Source organism: Salarias fasciatus, chromosome 5, assembly GCF_902148845.1.
Source record: "Salarias fasciatus chromosome 5, fSalaFa1.1, whole genome shotgun sequence".
In the NCBI taxonomy this organism is placed as follows: Eukaryota; Metazoa; Chordata; class Actinopteri; order Blenniiformes; family Blenniidae; genus Salarias; species Salarias fasciatus.
In genome coordinates this window covers 20,280,529-20,298,293 of record NC_043749.1, presented here as the reverse complement: position 1 = coordinate 20,298,293, position 17,765 = coordinate 20,280,529, and the positions used below count along the sequence as shown (strand labels likewise).

General features: G+C 40.3%; 1 protein-coding gene across 1 annotated transcript; it reads left to right on the top strand.

The window, feature by feature from the left end:
* Window positions 1-1,207: 1,207 nt before the first annotated feature.
* Window positions 1,208-14,758, top strand: LOC115388140 (immunoglobulin-like and fibronectin type III domain-containing protein 1). Its single transcript, XM_030091084.1, has 23 exons — window positions 1,208-1,247; window positions 4,511-4,601; window positions 5,669-5,791; window positions 6,071-6,210; window positions 6,676-6,775; window positions 6,880-6,961; window positions 7,045-7,237; window positions 7,405-7,518; window positions 7,853-8,021; window positions 8,116-8,388; window positions 8,486-8,713; window positions 8,832-8,903; window positions 10,278-10,393; window positions 10,522-10,663; window positions 10,754-11,047; window positions 11,170-11,472; window positions 11,703-11,882; window positions 11,987-12,115; window positions 12,221-12,300; window positions 12,417-12,609; window positions 12,770-13,066; window positions 14,338-14,664; window positions 14,754-14,758. The coding sequence occupies exons 2-23, from the start codon at window positions 4,556-4,558 to the stop codon at window positions 14,756-14,758; spliced, it is 3,606 nt and encodes a 1,201-aa protein (XP_029946944.1). The 5' UTR covers window positions 1,208-1,247; window positions 4,511-4,555.
* Window positions 14,759-17,765: the final 3,007 nt, after the last annotated feature.

Below are 17,765 nucleotides of genomic sequence, written 5' to 3'. Positions count from 1 at the left end.
TGACAAATGTTTTAGGACAGAATTGTATCAGGATTTATGCACAGAGTGTGGTTATGTGAGGTTGCTTTCATCCACAGAAATAAAGTAAAACTAGCCGTAGGCAGGGAAGTAACTTGGAGGGAAACAAGTGTGACTCTTCAGAGCATTTCCTACTTGAAAAGTATGACATATAAAAATGAATATGAAAACAAGCTGAAAGTCAAAACCTATCCTGTGCAACATAACCTTTTTCACATAACTTGAGGTATATTCATCTTCATTTCATCAATTTATATCCACCATCTATGAAGTAAAAAACCATAGCATCAGGGTATGTTTGCTCACGTCTGCTCTCATCCATCATGCTAATAAAACTGAGACCTCACAGTCATGTGGCCAATAAACCCCAAATTAAATACAACTACATACAGAGCCTGTCACCTGTAGTTCTGACACATGTAGTGAGCTAAGCGTGTGCATGTTCACCAGATTAATATCAACGGCAGAGGTTTCATTTTATCTTGTGCCTTTATCACAGCTTGATTCATAAAACTGTGTGAAGTCAAATTGCAGGGTGGGAAATAAGTTGGTTTTGTGCCTATATGTTTTAAAAGCCTTCATAAAATTCATCTGGTGCTTCGCTCAGGAAGGCTTTTTTTAGCTGCGAGAAATGAGCGTGCTAATCCATCTGAAAAGTCGTTCTTCTTTTCAGCGCTGAAAATGCAAAAAAGGACAGCAAAGAAAAAGAAAACGAGTATATACAATAATAATGTGATATCTACTATCATCCAGCCTGAAATGAATCCCATCTCATCCAGAATTCTGTATTAAAAAGTCAGATAACTGCATCCATCACGAGAGGACTGTATACAAAAGCAACATCATCTTACATAAGTTTTATAGCAGGACATCTACTGACAATTTGCATGAGCGGTGCACTCCATTTTTCAGACATTCAACGCATCTCAATCAGACTAAAGCACACATTTGTCAACAGGGCAAAGTTATGGTCATTCCAGGCTGATGCTCGTGTCAGCCTCCACTCTCCCGCCCTCTCCCCTTTCTAGTGGCTGTGATTTATGCTAAAAACAAAAAAGCAATCCCCTTTCTTGGCAAGCGCCACGTCTGACAACGTGGGAGCTTCTCGCAGAGTCACTGGCATTCCTCTCGGGATTTAACAGCCTGAAGACCAGGGAGGCAACACACACGTACACACACGCAAATCAGACTGGGAAGCAGCTCGGCTGAAGAGGATCACCAGGACCGGGGTGAGTTCGTCATTCATTTCACATGCGGCAGCAGTGTTACACTGAGGTGTTAAGTATTGAGAGATGTTTAACACTCAGATTCACTCTTAACATGCAGTCCAAAGATAACACAGAGTTAATGTGGCAAACTGTGGCAAGCGCTTACCTATAAACACAACTAAACTACTCAAAGCACTCGGTGAAGATGCTCTGTGGTCCGTCGACCATTAGTGTGCGGCTCAATGATTTCCTAATTATTACACTTATGTGTTCACTCAAATGTGCATTTCTTTTTAATTTGGAATTTTTAGGAATGAAGTTAGCACCAATTCAATTAAGGACTTAAGAGGCTGCTGCTCCAGTCATTTCCTAAAGCTTGGAGATGCTAATGTATGCTAATGCAGCGTTAACTGCAGTAACTTCTCGTGATGCTTACCTGAGCAGCTGTGAGGCTTTTTAAATAGCCTGTTGTGTGAAAAGTGTAACACAAACTAGCCTTTTTTTTCAATTCTTCCAAATGTTCAATACAATAATTCCACTTTATAAAAGTCCAATTTAATAAACAATTAATACTTGCGATAAGATCTGACAAATAAAAAGATATCAATCCATTTTAGAATAAAACCATTTGTGACAAATTATATTATAAGAGCAGCTTCAAACTTAAAAACCATTAGTTTGTTTTTAAAGTCTCCTGAAAACCATGAATTAAAAATTAGAAATCCAGGACCATAAAACTCCAAATTAAGTAACTCTCAATTACACACGCTAGCGTGAACGTCACCGCCGTAGATAGCCGCATGCTTTCGGAACATGCCCTTAGAAGTGTCTTGCTTTTAATCATGTTTATGGCGTAGTTGGTCCCGTGCTGGATTTCAGCGCTGGTCACAGAAGCAGCAGCAGCAGCTGGTGGCATAAAACAGCAACATTTAACATGTGGCGTAGGCTGTGGGAAACCCATAAAAAAAACAGGGGGGCTGTGGCCTTTGGACCATGTCAGGAGCTACGTACACAGAACAGATTTTAAAACAGTCTTTAAAAGTGAAAGAGTGTGCCTTACGATTCCACGACTTCAGTAAAAATGAATTTCTTGTAAGAGCATGAGAGACTTTGTCTGCGTGAACTAAACAGTAAACAGTTTAACGGCGTGTCATAAGTAATCTAAGTATAGCCACAACATATTTAAGGTCTCACTTTTACTGTTAGGTTGTATAATGCACTTTAAAACATTTTTAAAAAAAATCCTAATAATAATAATAACAATCCAACACCAATTTACTGTGATTAAAGTGAAAAGGTAAACACGAAGGATTGGGGGACAACACCTACATATCTTTTTGTGTCTCAAATATGCCATTCTGCTGTGATTACACGTCTGACATAGTGAAAGTTTCATGGTATTCTGGCTCATGGTGTCAGCGGTGATTTACAAGCATATTAAGATGTTTCAGATTGGATGTTCACAGGTTTACGAGACATGTGACCTATCATATGACAATCAGAATTTTTCTTCCCAGCAGCCGTGAACCACTGAAACCTTAGAATATCACGCGGCGGTTCAGGGCGGGGCCAGGTTTGTGCAAATACTGTACGTGAGCTGTCAAGCACGCCTGAAATATAACTTACATGAGCGATTTATCAGCAATGGTAAAGAGCTCTCGGGAAGACACAGTCAGCCGGTTCACCTTGAGATATCGGGAGCTTTACAGCCGAAGGTGACTGCAGGCAGTTCGAGGGTTCCCACCCCGTCAGATCCATCGCATTGCCCCCGTCGTGCTGCTCAGATCTGTAGCAGTTGAACATAAGGAGCTACACAGGCCATGGTGTCCGTCAGCTGTTAGTTTACACGGGTGGTTTTGAATGACAGGAGAAACGACCTCAACCCTGTTAAAGGTTCAAACTGGTCCAGTAACAAGTATCGGTACATCAAACTTAAAAAAAAAACAAACAAAAAGTTTGTTTATAAACTATCCTCAGAATTTAAAATTCAGCATTTCAGATATTAGTAAGTGCTCTGATTTATTTATTAGGGAACATACAGTGACAGCCCATACAGTTCATTTGTGTTCGGTTTAAGGAGTTGACCTGTTAGACGGGGCTGGAAGGTTTCTAAATGAGTGACTCCTCGTGTTAACAGCAAACCCTTCACAGAAAGAGATCACATTTCTGTTAAAAGTGCCTTCAGAGGATATTTCTGCCGCTGTTTACATCCTGGGTGTTAGGAATGTATTTCATTCTTTATAGATCATTCACTAAGCTTCTTCCTTTCTTAAATGTATTGAAATTGGAACAAACATGGTTTAAAAGCTTTAATACTGGAGTTTTAGATGAAAGATTAAAAAATATATTCAAATCCACCTCTTCACTTTCTTACAGTTCAGCTGAGAGCTTGTCACTGAGATTCAGAACTGAAGAAATGTATTCTTACAATCATGTTTATTGATCAGATACATAATATATGTTGATGTCAGAGCAAATCCCTTTAATTACAATTAATGTTTAGTCTATTTGAAAGAGGTGACATTTATCATTGCGAGCTTAGCAACCATGTGGGTAATGAAAGACGGCCACACACGAGCAGAGATCCCTGCTGTGACTGGAACTGACAGATCATAAAAAATGTTAATTTGATAAGCACACCATCATTTGAATCACATGCCAGAACGCGCCAGCTTAAGTGACGAGTACGACTCCTGAGCCGGCGAAGAAATTCCATCGTGAAGTTCAGATGAAAAGTTACACTGTTAATTCAAAGCAGGGAGAAAAAATGTGAAAACTGATAATTCTGAAAACACACTAAGTGTTAAGTTTCTTTTTTTAATTAAAGTCTGCTACTGAATCTGTGCCCCAAGTAACATTCGGCATCGGAAAAAGTGGACTGATAATGACAATATTTGATTTAAAGTTTGACATTCACATTTGTTTACAAGTGACAAATATCAAAATACATACAAACGTCAAAAAATTAATGTGAAGAAAAAAAAGGAATGCACGTCGCTACAATATTATGACAGGAGTACATCTACAAATCCATATCAAGCCTCACCATTGATTATCTCAGTGCCAAAAGAACTTTCTTGATATCAGCTCAGACTTCTTGAACTCTCTGATCTAAAGTGGATTTTCAAGCAAATACTTTCTTCAGTGAAATTGTAGATTTATTTCAGAATAACACTTGAAAGTGCTTCTCATTAATCATTAACCGTATCCTGGAAGAATAATTCCTGCTATGGCAGATCAGTGAGCTCTGACTGTGCCTAAATGTCCGCTGTTGTCTTCTGCAGTTGGTAAAATCTCGCTGAACCCATCGGGGAATCAAAGGATCCACGATGTTTCGAAGATCAAAAGTGGTGGAGGGGACCGGCACCGGGCAAGGTAAAGGAATAAAGTTTGATCCGTTTTCTACAAGGGGAATAAAGCGTTTTCAAAAAAAAAAAAAAAATTAAAAAAGATGAAAATGCTGCTTGTAATAAACGTCTCCTCATCTTATATACGCAGAACATGTTACAATAACCAGAGAGAATCTGAACTAAACAGATAAGTGAACATCTGGATAAGTCAGAGGCTTATTTCCTAGTATTAAGATCACACTGTAACCATTTATAAGCATCTGTGAATAGGGATCAGAACATGAAATAAGCGCATATATCCTATTAATCTACTGTACGCCGGTATGGAGGAAGAAGGAAATGCTAATTTTCAGCTTCTCAGATATGACTTGACTCATCTGGCAGGCGGCGTATCGGAACCACTCGGTCCACCTGCTGCTGCTAACATTGTTGTTTTATTTTCATTCCATTCAATTGTTAAATCTGGTCTGTAATCCAATGCCAATACCAAGCTGATATGTGCTGTATATGCTCTTTAACATGTGCGTTATCAGGTCCTGCCGAAGAGATTTGGAATGGTAAAGAAGGTAGGCTTAGGGGACAACAGAAAAGCCATCATCAGCTGTCTCTTTTTCTATCAATTTCTCACGAAGGCATGAAGAAGTGAAATGCTATGGATTTATTAATATACGGTACGGGCGCACACATATCGGGTGCGTGGATATGTAGGAGCATCGCTACATATCTGTTCTCGGGATGAATTTCAGGCATGGATTCGTATGGAGGAGGTTAAAAAGAAGTGGCGTTGAAATGTAAATGTGCTGAACACGTGAGACCTTCCTACACTACACACACACACACACACACACACACACACATACACATACAAACACGTGATATCTGAGAGTGATGATGAACTGAGTAACATTAACATTCTAATATCTCAAGTATTAGAATGTGTTTTCGGCATGGTTCATGGGGTGATGATTTGGCAATGAAACAACAGCAGATTTTGAAGGTTGAATATTATCGCAGCCCTGAGTTTCATCCTTTTTTTCTCGTTGAAAGTGTCAAATGTATTGTCACTGACATTTCATTTTCCGACGCTGACAGTGGGGATCAAGAAGAAATCTAAGGTCCCCGGGGTGATGATTACACAGTTTATCGAGACGCTGCCGGAAGGGAAGAGCCACCCAGACTTCACCCGCAAGCCGATTGCTTTGACCATCCAAGAGGGTATGACTTACAGCAGAAAAAATCGTTTTAAACATTTATATCTGGGAAATATTGCAAGGTAGGGCTTAGGTGATTCTGCATAATAGATTAGATCCCAGCATTTTGCACAAGGTCAGAGAGGAGCACTGTCCTTCGACACCAAAAGGCCAGTTTCAGTCAGACAAAGTAAAACTCAGCGCAAGCGACATATTAATTGTCATATTGAATAACTGGAATGGTACATTTGCAAGGCTAAACTGTAACTTAAAGGTGTTTTTTTTTTTTTCATTTTTCTTACAGGAAAGTTTGCTTTTTTTAAAGCCATTGTCACTGGAGATCCGAAGCCGGATGTAACATGGAGCAGAAATAATGGAGACGTGTCGGATACCTCCAGATACCAGACCAAATATGATCCCAACTCCAATGAGCACACATTTGAGGCAAGTGATAGGGACGATCAAATGACAGGGATGCTATACAGCAGCGCGCTGATGTAAAGGATGAGTAAAAATAGCGGACAGAACTAAGGAGATAAATGGAAGGGGGGGGGGGCTATTTGATTACGTCAAGGTCAGTTAGTATTGCACATATCGGCTTACTGGTCAAATATTTTTACTGATGCTGAGAAGAGCTCAAAATGCTGTTAACAAAGATCACAGAAAAGTGGGAAATAGGCCACAAATCAATACATTTATTTTTATTTAATTAATTAATTAGTAGGATGGCCAAGATACACACCTTTGTATGAACTCTTTAAATGTAAAAACTGGAATGAAAAAAAATGTAAATGGGGGTTGTGAAAATCTCGATAGCAATCAATTATACGTTTCTACAACTGGACGTGTTTATGAAAACATCCTCTTTGAAACCACTTAACGTCATGTATCTTGTCTGGTATCTTCCAGATGCCAAATGTGATGCCAGATCAAGCAGACACCTATAAATGCTTCGCAACAAACGAATTTGGACAAGCCATGGTCACAGTTCTTTTGAACGTTATTGAAGGTAAGAACCACTGATAACACATTCATGTATTTAATGAATGGTTAAATCTGCATGCCACTGAGGCCATGATTTTAATTATGTGAATATCCTTTCTTACGCTTCAGTCGGTTACAAAAAGGACAGAGTTCAGCAACAGCCAGCTGAAGCCATCGATGGGAATTTCAAGACTGTCCTGAAAAGGAGAAGGTACCGTAACCGTAATGATGGTCATGTGTCATCTCTATGCCTCTGGGACTGTTTAACCGGCTGCGCTGTCTTTCAACTTACAGCAAGATTCGTCCAAAGGCTGAACAGCCTGAGAAGAAAGAAGGCGAAGTAGATGATAAGTTTTGGGAGCTTTTGCTCAGCGCTGAAAAGAAGGACTACGAGAAAATCTGTGCAGAATATGGAATAACTGACTTCCGTTGGATGCTGAAGAAACTCAATGAAATGAAGAAAGAGAGAGAGGAGGAACAGGCAGAGGTCTGTGCACATAATCACTCCCCCCCCCCTTCATAGCATTCAGTGTTAACAATGACCATTTACGTATGTTTTTCATGATTTGAGGAGTGAGTTATGTCCCGATTCAAGTCATATTTAATGTTGATTCTTTTGTGTCCTCCTGTCTTTTCTTTTTTTATTCGTGGCAGTTTGTCAAAAATCTGTCAAACCTGAAACCTATCCAAGTCCATGCCGACGGCTCTGCATCCTTTGAGCTGGATATGGACCTCCTCGATCCGAGTAGCTCCATATACTTGTACAAGGTTTGTATTGAAATTAAATCTTAAATCTGCATAACTGGTCTTACCACAGCTAATTTAAATTCAATCTAGTCAGTGCTTGTAAACAAATCAAGACAAGTCTGCCTTCATTTATATGGATAGAAGGAACGGACCCTGTGCTCATCTGCAGGTAAACAAATACCTCTGAGACAACCCGTCATTTTGATGGGATCTGCAGCACATATCCGCTAAGGCTTTGACTTTGAGCATATTCTGATGAGGTCCTGCTATGACGGTCCTTTCTTTAGCCGTAAGCATGTACAATTCCAAACATCCCAAAAGGAAATCCCATTGTATTATTATATGTCCCCAACAGGACGGTGTAATGGTCCCTTACACAAAAGAGTTGGGGGATAAGATGAAACACAGCCTCAAACAAGTCGGAAGAAAGTATATTTTCAGCGTGAGAGACCTGATGCCAGATGATGCCGGACTGTACCAGGTGGATGTCGAGGACGTCAATATGTTTTCCACTGAGTTCAAAAGTGAGCAATTTCACATTTGCAAGTGAAACAATATGAACAATATTTTTAAAAAACATTATGTTTTTTAACACTAGTAAATCATCTTATTTTCCAGTTCCCATGGTGGACTTCTTGGTGAAAATTCAGGAGGTGAAGGCAAAAGAGAGAGAGGACGCCGTGTTTGAATGTGTCCTGTCAAACCCGTTTTCAAAGATCTTGTGGTTTGGCAAGAATTTGCCACTTGAACAAGGAGATAAATACGACATTGAGGTTTCAGAGGACAAGCTGATCCACAGACTAGTGGTCAAAGACTGCATGATCGTAGATAAAGGAATTTATTCTGCCTGTGCAGGGATAAAGTCCTGCAATGCATGGCTTGTTGTTGAAGGTAAGAAATACATATATTTTAAAATGAACTTAACAAAATATGTCGATTGTACTTCAATCATCAAGTGTGCAATGTCACTTTTTTTCCCCCGTTTCAGCTGATAAAGATGCGCAACAGGGCAAAAAGACTGCACGAAAGAAAACGAGGGCGGGAGGGGCTGGAATCGACTTGACAAAAATCGCCGAGGAGCAACAAACCAAATTAGAGAAGATCAAAGAAGAGAGGAAAGAGCAAATTAAAGCAGCACAAGAAGCACCACCACCTCCTGAACCCGTTAAAACTCCAGAGCCGCCAAAACCCGAAGCACCTAAAGCCCCCCCTCCGAGTGAGACTCACTGAGTTACAAATCAATTCAAACCGTCTTAAACTGAAACTCATTTGGATCATTTGGAAACAGAGCAGTTTCTGACAAAGGTTTTTGTGTTGTTTTCTCGTGATATAAGCAGAGAGTGAACCAGCACCTGTGGCTCCAGATCCACCAGCGGCCCCAGAACCACCGGTGGTGGAAAGCACAGGTAAGATCACGGAGGCGAGAACTCCAGCAATATCAATAATCAGTAATCACTCTGTTCATCCAAGTACATTTTCTTCAAATGCTTTTGCATTAATGTTTCTCTCAAAGTGTTCAGTTTGTGCTACAGTGTAATGTCCAGTCAGCTTATCATGTGGCAGTCAGTCGTTTCTCATCAGCCGGTTCATCTCCTGCTGTGCAGTCATCGACTCTCGTCTGAATGTCGTCACTTATGTCTACGTCAATTTGACAGTGACACTAAACTGGATCCTTAAAGTAATTACAGTTACTGCCAAACAGAAACAAAAGAAAATTTGAAAAAATACTAGTCCTTTGAAAAAGGATTCAAATATACACGAGACTGACATGACCTTGACCCACGTCCATGATCAATTCAAAAGCCACAAGTCATTAGTTTCATCGAAATCACAGAATATTAAATTACAAAAAAAAATGTAAACCTTTTTCATAATATATGCATTCACATTCATACAAAACACCACCAGGAAAAGACAGTAGTAAGAAAAACAATGAAAATATTGAGCTGTATAATACTGAGGGAGCCCTTTACTAAAGAAAGGTTGAATCATGCTGTGGTTACTGCCGTCAGGCCCTCCGCCCGAGGAAGTCAAGGAGGCTGAGCCTCTCGAACCACCACTTCCTGAACCTCAAGCTGGTAAATCAGATACTAAACAACGAAAACCACTTAAGTAACATGTAATAAAGACTAATAAAATAACTTTTTAGTGGTTTGAGTAACACATTCCTTCGAAAATTAACACAATAACTTCACTTTTTCTAGAAGGTATTTGGGTATATAATCACACTGTTGCGTTCTTTGTAACACCTTAAAAATAACAAATTAATATAGATTGTATTCAAAAGGAATACATGTGAGAAAAAAAGAGATTTTTTTTTTTTTTAAAACAAGCATGGGGAATTCATATGCTGACTTTTCCAACCTTGTGCGCGCCCATACAAGGTTGTCTATTCACAACACAACATGTATTCACAACAATGAATACACAACATGTATTCATGTTTGGTGTTTGTTAATCGTGTCTGCTTTTCATGTAAATGACTAACTTTGTAAGCCGAGTTTATCTTTAAAAAGTCACTTATCGCATGCATATTTGATGTGTTTCTTCGTAATGAAAACATGAATTGTGATGAGATGTTACTGAAATTAAAAGTGTGGTTTGAAATATTTGACTTTCTATATAGAAATAAAAAATAAAACCAATTCACCACAGTAAGTATTTTAATCACACATGCTCAGGTATTTCAGTGAATATCTGTAATTGTTTTGGCATGTGATGAGAATGAAGCCTCAACTCAACATTGCAAACGAATATTAACTTCTTTTTTTCTTTTCAAGACCCGGTCATCACCTGTGGACTGTCTGATATTTACGCTCTGCGTGGAAGTCCGGCTGAATTATCAGTGAAGATGAATGTGGACTGTGAAGGAAAATGGTTCAAAGATGGAGAGGAGGTACAGGAAATTTATGCTAACAACAATCAAATTGAATAATAATGTAACACATATATTGTTGATCATGCCTAATTCATTCATTCATTTTTAAAAAGCTATGATCTCACGTCTGTTTTTGTATTGAATAGTTAAAATCGGGCTCTGGGATATCCATCACCAAGGATGGAACCGATCATAAGTTGTCGATTCAAAGCTGCCACGACGACCACTCCGGAGTTTACAGATTCACATCGGGGGAACTGAGCACACAGGGGAAGGTCACAGTCGGAGGTGCAATTTCCTTCATGTTCACTGAGAACGTGTTTTCATTTCTGTAATGGTTACAGTGCCTGGAAACAGCGTCTGTGTTGTGTTTGACAGGCGTACCTGAGTTTGACCCGGACGACCTTCACAAGTTCTCCAAACCAGTGGTTGTGAGAGTCGGCCAGAACGCCGCTTTCAAGATGCCCTTTACGCCTCAGGAGTCTTTGGTGGTCAGCTGGTTCAGGAACGGCACGGAGATCAAAGATGGAGGCGGAGTCAAGATTGTCCGGGAGCCCAATCACAGCCGGCTGCTGTTCAGAGACTGCCTGAGGACAGATGCAGGGGAAATAAAGATCCAGTTGAAGAACCCATTCGGAGCGGTAGAAGCCACATCTCAGCTTATTGTGCTTGGTACGAAAATACGGGGAACACTAATGACAGCAGAGAGAAAGAGAGGAAACTTCAGGAGTTGTTTATCTGTAAATGTTTTACTGACACTAGATTAAAACTGTTCCACCGTGCCTCTGCTCCAGATCGACCCGGACCACCCGAGGGTCCAGTGGAGGTCCTTGAAACCACCTCATCTGTAATTGAGATCAAGTGGAACCCTCCTAAAGACGACGGCGGCTCCGCCGTAACCAACTACATCGTGGAGCGGCAACAGGCCGGACAGAGCCTGTGGACCAAGCTGGGAGACGTCTCGGCTGACAAGACGTCTTTCAGAGACAGGAATGTGACTCACGGAAAGAAATACAGCTACCGCATCTATGCAGAAAATCCTGAGGGCAAAAGCGACGCCCTGGAGACTGCTGATAGCATTATGGCTGGCATAATGAGTGAGTGCAACAAAAAAAAAAAAAAAAAAGGAAGTTTCATTCAGCATTCTTCAGCAAATCCCATGTTAATGTTATCATAAGTGAAAATACCTTGGGATAGATTTTGTGATTGCTTCACATAATTTGCAACAGTTGCAGTGAACTGTAGCAATAAAATGTGGATGGACTTAATCTAACCATCGTTAACTATTAACTCCACTTATTAACTGAGGCTACGTGTCATTCCCCAGTTCTCGCTGGTCCACCTGGCGCCCCCACAGTAGTGAGTGCTTCTAAGACCTGTATCAATTTGACCTGGACCCCTCCAGAGGACGACAGAGGAGTACCAATCATCGGCTACCAACTGGAGAAACGAAAGAAGGACACAAATCAGTGGATTGCCTTAAATGGTGTCAATGAACCGATTGAAGGTTCGTCCAAACACCGACACGTCTTTGAATTTCTACTGAATTGCGCTTGGAGAATTCTGTCACATTTCTTCCATTTCACCTTGCTTGATTAATCCGATTTTCAGATGTGAAATACGCAGTTAAAGACATCACTGAGGGAGCAGAGTACGAGTTCAGGGTTGCGGCCATCAATGAGTCAGGAGCTGGAGATCCGAGCCCTCCATCTGCAATGGTGTGCGCAAAGAATCCCAACAGTAAGTGATTGACCTCCCTGACTGTGAATATTAATGGCTTGACTCTGTGATCAACGGCAGTGCTTGTTCCTGGCTGAATTCCATGCATGTGTGTCTCCCATCCAGTGAGACCTTGTTTTAAAGACCCTGAGGACTTCGTTGTTGTCAGAGCAGGAAATTCTGCCCGTATTAAAATTTGCTATGAGGTATGAATGAACTTGACATCAGCTTTGCATGCAAACTTTGTAGCCTAATCATTTATGCCCTTCTTGTTAAGGGCTGAAATTAAAGCTCTGATATAATTTCATGTATTTATTTCCAGGGTGAACCTCCCCCCACCATCACATGGCTGAAGGATGACGAACCAATCTCCCCTTGGATTAGTGTCGTCAATACTGAGGGAATGTCTCAGCTTGTTATTCCCTCATCAAAGCGCTCAGATTCAGCCATCTATACCATTAAGGCTAAAAACTCTGTCGGCGAGGCCTCCTTCGACGTTGAGGTTAGAGTCGCTGGTAAGGACAACATCCAAGAGGTGCACACGGCTGACACAGAAAGTAAAAGTTTAACAGCAGAGAGTTGGTTTTGACAAATGGAGAAAACAGAACAAACACTTTGCATCAGAAATCATAAGTTTTTTTGTGAAACGATCTAAAACCATCATATTTCTGCTAGATGAACCCAAGACTCCCGGGCCAGTGACGATAGAGCAGACAGTCCAAGGAAAGGTGGTGGTGTCCTGGACTCACTCTCCAGACCAGGAGCTGGATGACCGCGTGTACTATGTGGTTTCTCAGTACGACTCTAACAACAGAGTCTGGAAGACTGTGGCGGATCGGCTTTTCACCACCACGTACACAGCAAACAACATCCTCCCTGGGACAGAGTACATTTTTAGAATCTACGCCAAAAACGATGTGGGTCTTTCAGAGCCATCGCGCTCCCCGACATGGGGGTTCAACTGCAACAAAGGTGAGTTAGATGCGTTTGCTCGTCAACGCTTCGTGCTGCAAACAAAGATGGCCTGCATAAACTATGTTAGATGTTTAAATATGATGACAAAATCAAGGTTTTTCAACTTTATATCAATCACACATTGTGTAAAGTTTTAGATTTCAATATAATAAACACAAGTATTTCTATTATCCTGAACAAGTCGGCATTACGACGACTCCTCTGTTCACCTCGCTATTTCACACACAAATATATATATAAGAAAAAAAACATTTCACAGGATCTTAATTTAGTGAATAAATATAATATAATTACAGCATCAATGCACGGAGGCGATCATCCAGTGGAACTGCAGAGGTATAATCGAGTCCACGGTTGCATTGATTGCGGCCTTCGGCTCCTCTTTATTGTTGGCTCGACAACTCTCATATCCCCGTTAATAATAGGCCCCGGATTCTCTATAGTCCTCAGGTCAAGCGAGCTGGCGAGCCAATCAAACAGTAATAATATGGTCACAAGCAATTTCTAAGTAAACCCATCCAAGTGCTGCTGAAAAAGAAGAATACCTCCACACTCACACACACACACACACACACACAAAATCTCTTCAGCAAACAAAAGAATGAAGTGCTTTAAAATCTTCTGGCAGATGGCTGTTTTCTCTCTAGACTTGATAAAAACAGATTGCAGCGGCTTGGATACTGAAGCACCACACTGTTCCTCCCACACTCTGGAACTTTGATTTCTAAAAGAAATAAAACATAGACCTTCATCTAAAAAGATGGCTTTTAACCGTTAAGTGGTACAAAGTCGCTTCTTCCAAAGCCGCTGGATCACGAGTGGCTTGTCGCTACCAGTGTGACACTTAGAGGACAGAGTCATTGTGAGTATCGACTCCTCTCAGTCCCGTCTTTATGAAGCTCCTCCATCACAAATAGACTTTTCCATACAATCTCTTCAAGGCTGCAGTCATCCATGTTACTTGTAGGTTTTTTTTTTGTTTTTTTTTTAAGAAATATCACTTTCCAGAATGTGTTTTGATGCAGATGCTGTGAAGCCAACTCATGTTGGTCGTATTGGTGGAAGACGTCCATATGACTGTCTTCAGTATGATTGGAGAAGATTATAATCATTCATTTTTGACGTGATCTATTTGGATACTTTCAAATAAATATTTTCTATTTAATGAACATTATCAGTAATGAACATTACAATATCTAAATCTCTGTCATTTTAACCATGTTTTTGTAAAAGCTAACGGCACTTTCCTTTCCTATTTTCACCTCAAGTCCCAATCAGTTCAAACGGATTGGGCTCAGCGGCGGTCTGTTTTGAGAGGCCTCCATCTATTTTGGTCCCTTTGAAAGTCCACACCCCGCCAAAGGGCTACCAGGTCTACATGACGTGTGCCGTCCGAGGATGCCCGACCCCAAGCGTGAAATGGTACCTCAACGACGTGTGCATCAACTCAGACAAGAACTACTACATCACCAACTCACAGGGGGTGTGTTCCATGTACATCATGAGGGTGCGCCCAGCGGACAGCGGCGAATACAAAGTTGTCGCCGTTAACGCTTTAGGCAAGGCCGAGTGTTCAACTAAAGTTATCGTTAAAGGTGAGCTTCGAGACAAGAGGTGGTGTTTATTTGATGTTTCTGTAAACATTCTGTTCATATGAATTCTTTGCTCTTTCTTGTCTTCACAGAGTAAAAAGTCAGGAGGTGTTCATGAAGTATTTCATCTTTTGAAGTGGAATATTTTGAATTGTTAAAAATATATATACACATATATGTATATACAACACACACACATACACACACATATTGACAATCATTGTAATAAGGTCTGAAAAGATCAAAATACTAACCTTATTTTGTGTATTTAAATGTGATTTAACATTGTAGGACTGTAACTGGAAATATTTACTAGTGAATGAGTGAAGTGACAAACTAGAATGCAAAGATTTCTGTAAAAAACCACAAGCTCCAGCAGTGACTGCAATAAACTTATAACATTGTGAGAAATTGTGTTTTGTTTCTTGTCCTGTCCAGTCCTTGCAACAACACAACACTGTATATTCTTCACCGACGTTAGTTTTTTGCTGACAATATCAAATAGCACAAGTCCACAATATCTGAGACCACAGCATCATTCACACTGCAGTACAGTATTAGAGCTTACAAACCATCCACGTATTTATTGCATCTCCATAAATATCCCCCTAATCTCTATAATAAATAGTCTGTAAGAAGATCTTTGGGTGTGAACCCTTGACATTGTATCTTCAACATTAACAGTCCAGCATTAAAAGACGAGATAACCTCTTCAACTACTTGAGTGGAATAATCCAAATGAAAAATGTATTTAGATATAATACGTATATGATGGGGCAAATATTAGGTGTTTCCCATGCATCATGAAACATCTAACACGAAATTGCTGTTTTCTGCAACTTGTTCGCTTATCAACTCAGCCAAGATGAACATGCTCACATTGCATTAGGTGTAAAAATGCAGCAGCGTTGCCACATTCTGTTTGTCCACAAGCATTTTAAGAGTGCTTACCTCAGTTCCTACGCGAGGTCAGAGGTGATATCTGTGTTTATATCCACTCATGTCATCAGCCTTTTCTTGTAGAAAGTCAAAGTCTCTTTTGTAAGGTCGAGGTGACTCCTCAAACTGTCGGGTTGTGTCATGCGTATTTAACCTTTGACAATGTGAACCCAAAAAGCTTGCCTGGCACACCGTGTCCAACACGCCGCGACTGCAACCAACAGCAAAGCTCCTTTTTATAATGCCATGGGAGCACCGGTGTGACCCGACAAATCCCACTGGCACGCCGCGAGAATTCCTCTTGATCCACACAGGCGTTAATTGACGCAGGCGTTTCATTCATATCAATTGGAGATTGCTTTACCAAATAAATGGTCTCAAATTAACGTTTACTGTCCAGTGAAGTTCATAGTGATGTGATCACATTACGAGAAACCTTGTGAATCTGCCACTCGAACGCTTTCCATGGATGGTTTTCCTGTTGCGTGAGGGGAAATTGTGGGTACATGTGCATTGTCAATCCATAAATCACAAAGTCTCAACAAATGTTAAGCACTATCCAACTACACTGCGATTGTCATTAATGACCGTATACAGGAAACTGTGATATATTTATCTGAATTTAATGGAGTATAAATCTTGGTATAACACGATGGCGCTGATAGGGTTTTTCTATTCTCAATATAAATGGCAGAAAACAGTTGACTTGTTACGACAGGAACCGGATTGAATGAACAAGTCATAATGTATTTCCAGTCACCCTGCAAAGTGATCGCTTTCACAGGGACACGTAAGAGGAACCTCACCTGTTTACCGCTGACTGGAAGATGGGTTTTTACCAACTATCCATGTAAGGATTCCGATGCTCGCCCAACTTTTATCACCGAACAAAAAGGCGTGTCGCTTTCGAAATATCGGATAGAACGAGGAGCACCGGCAACGGACACAGAGGACGTAAAACTGAGCGTAAGTACAAAAAAAAAATCCTTCTTGCAGAAATATTCTGATTACATTTCATTGTCTTTTGTGACTGAAATTTTAAGATGATACTGTTTTGACAACCTGTGTAAAGTGAGGAGGCTGCTAAAATACTCAAGCAACAGAGGAGACGGAGGAGAGACAAGTCCTGAAAACTGAGCAGATTCTGATACTGGTCCTGATGTAGCACTAGAAACTTTAACTGCAAACTAAAACTAGTTTTTAACAAATGTTTATAGATGAGCAAGTAGGTCTTTGAGTGTGACAGAATAGAACAGATACACATTAGGTTGGATTTATGTGGCTGCAGTGGAAATCAACCAACTCTGACAAAAAGACCGTCTGACTCAACAACCGGCTCTCTGCTTTTTATGACCTTAGAACCAAATAAAAAAAAATTAACTCCGAAATTAACAAAAAGGTTAAATAAAACAGTTGGCATAAAATACAACAAGGTGTGATGTCCATCACATAAAACATTTTTGTGCAACAGTAAAAAGACAAGTAATATATTTGGAAATAGAATATAAAATGGACAAAAACCACTAATGGATGTTCTGGGACAAGTTTTTACGGACATAAAGACGAGCTCCTGTGTGCCACATTTTACTCAAGAGTGAGACATTCCCAAATGCTGATTTCCCATGACGAACAGAGGACTGAGCAGGGCCGTGTGATCACTCTCCTCCACATGATGTGCTTCACATCAAAGCCTAAATCATTTTTTTCCTTCTTGAGTTATAGGAGTGGAAGGACAGATATGTCCTTTCCACATCTTAACTGTTCCTCTCATGGTTCTAAAAACTAAGGACCGTGTAAAAAGCCTTACGACCCCGATCTTGATGTAGAGCTTCATTTCTTTTAGTTGGTCAGACATTACAAGAAATAATTTCTGTGCTGCCCGTCTTTCAGTCGCCGTCATCTTGTGGCACTTTGTGGATAAGAGTCAGAGTTAAATCATCTGTTTATGGCTGAAGATGAAACTCAGTATTCAGACATCTCATTAACACTTTAGAATTGTTGTTTATCTTATGTGCAAGTCATTTATAGTTGTTTTTAAATGCCAAACTCAAAAACAAAGCTACATAAATCACACAGATAATCTCACTTTAGAGGTTATTTAGTTTTTGCACTCATAGTTACAAACTGAACTTCTTATAAGAGTCACCATGCAAAACCGAATTTTT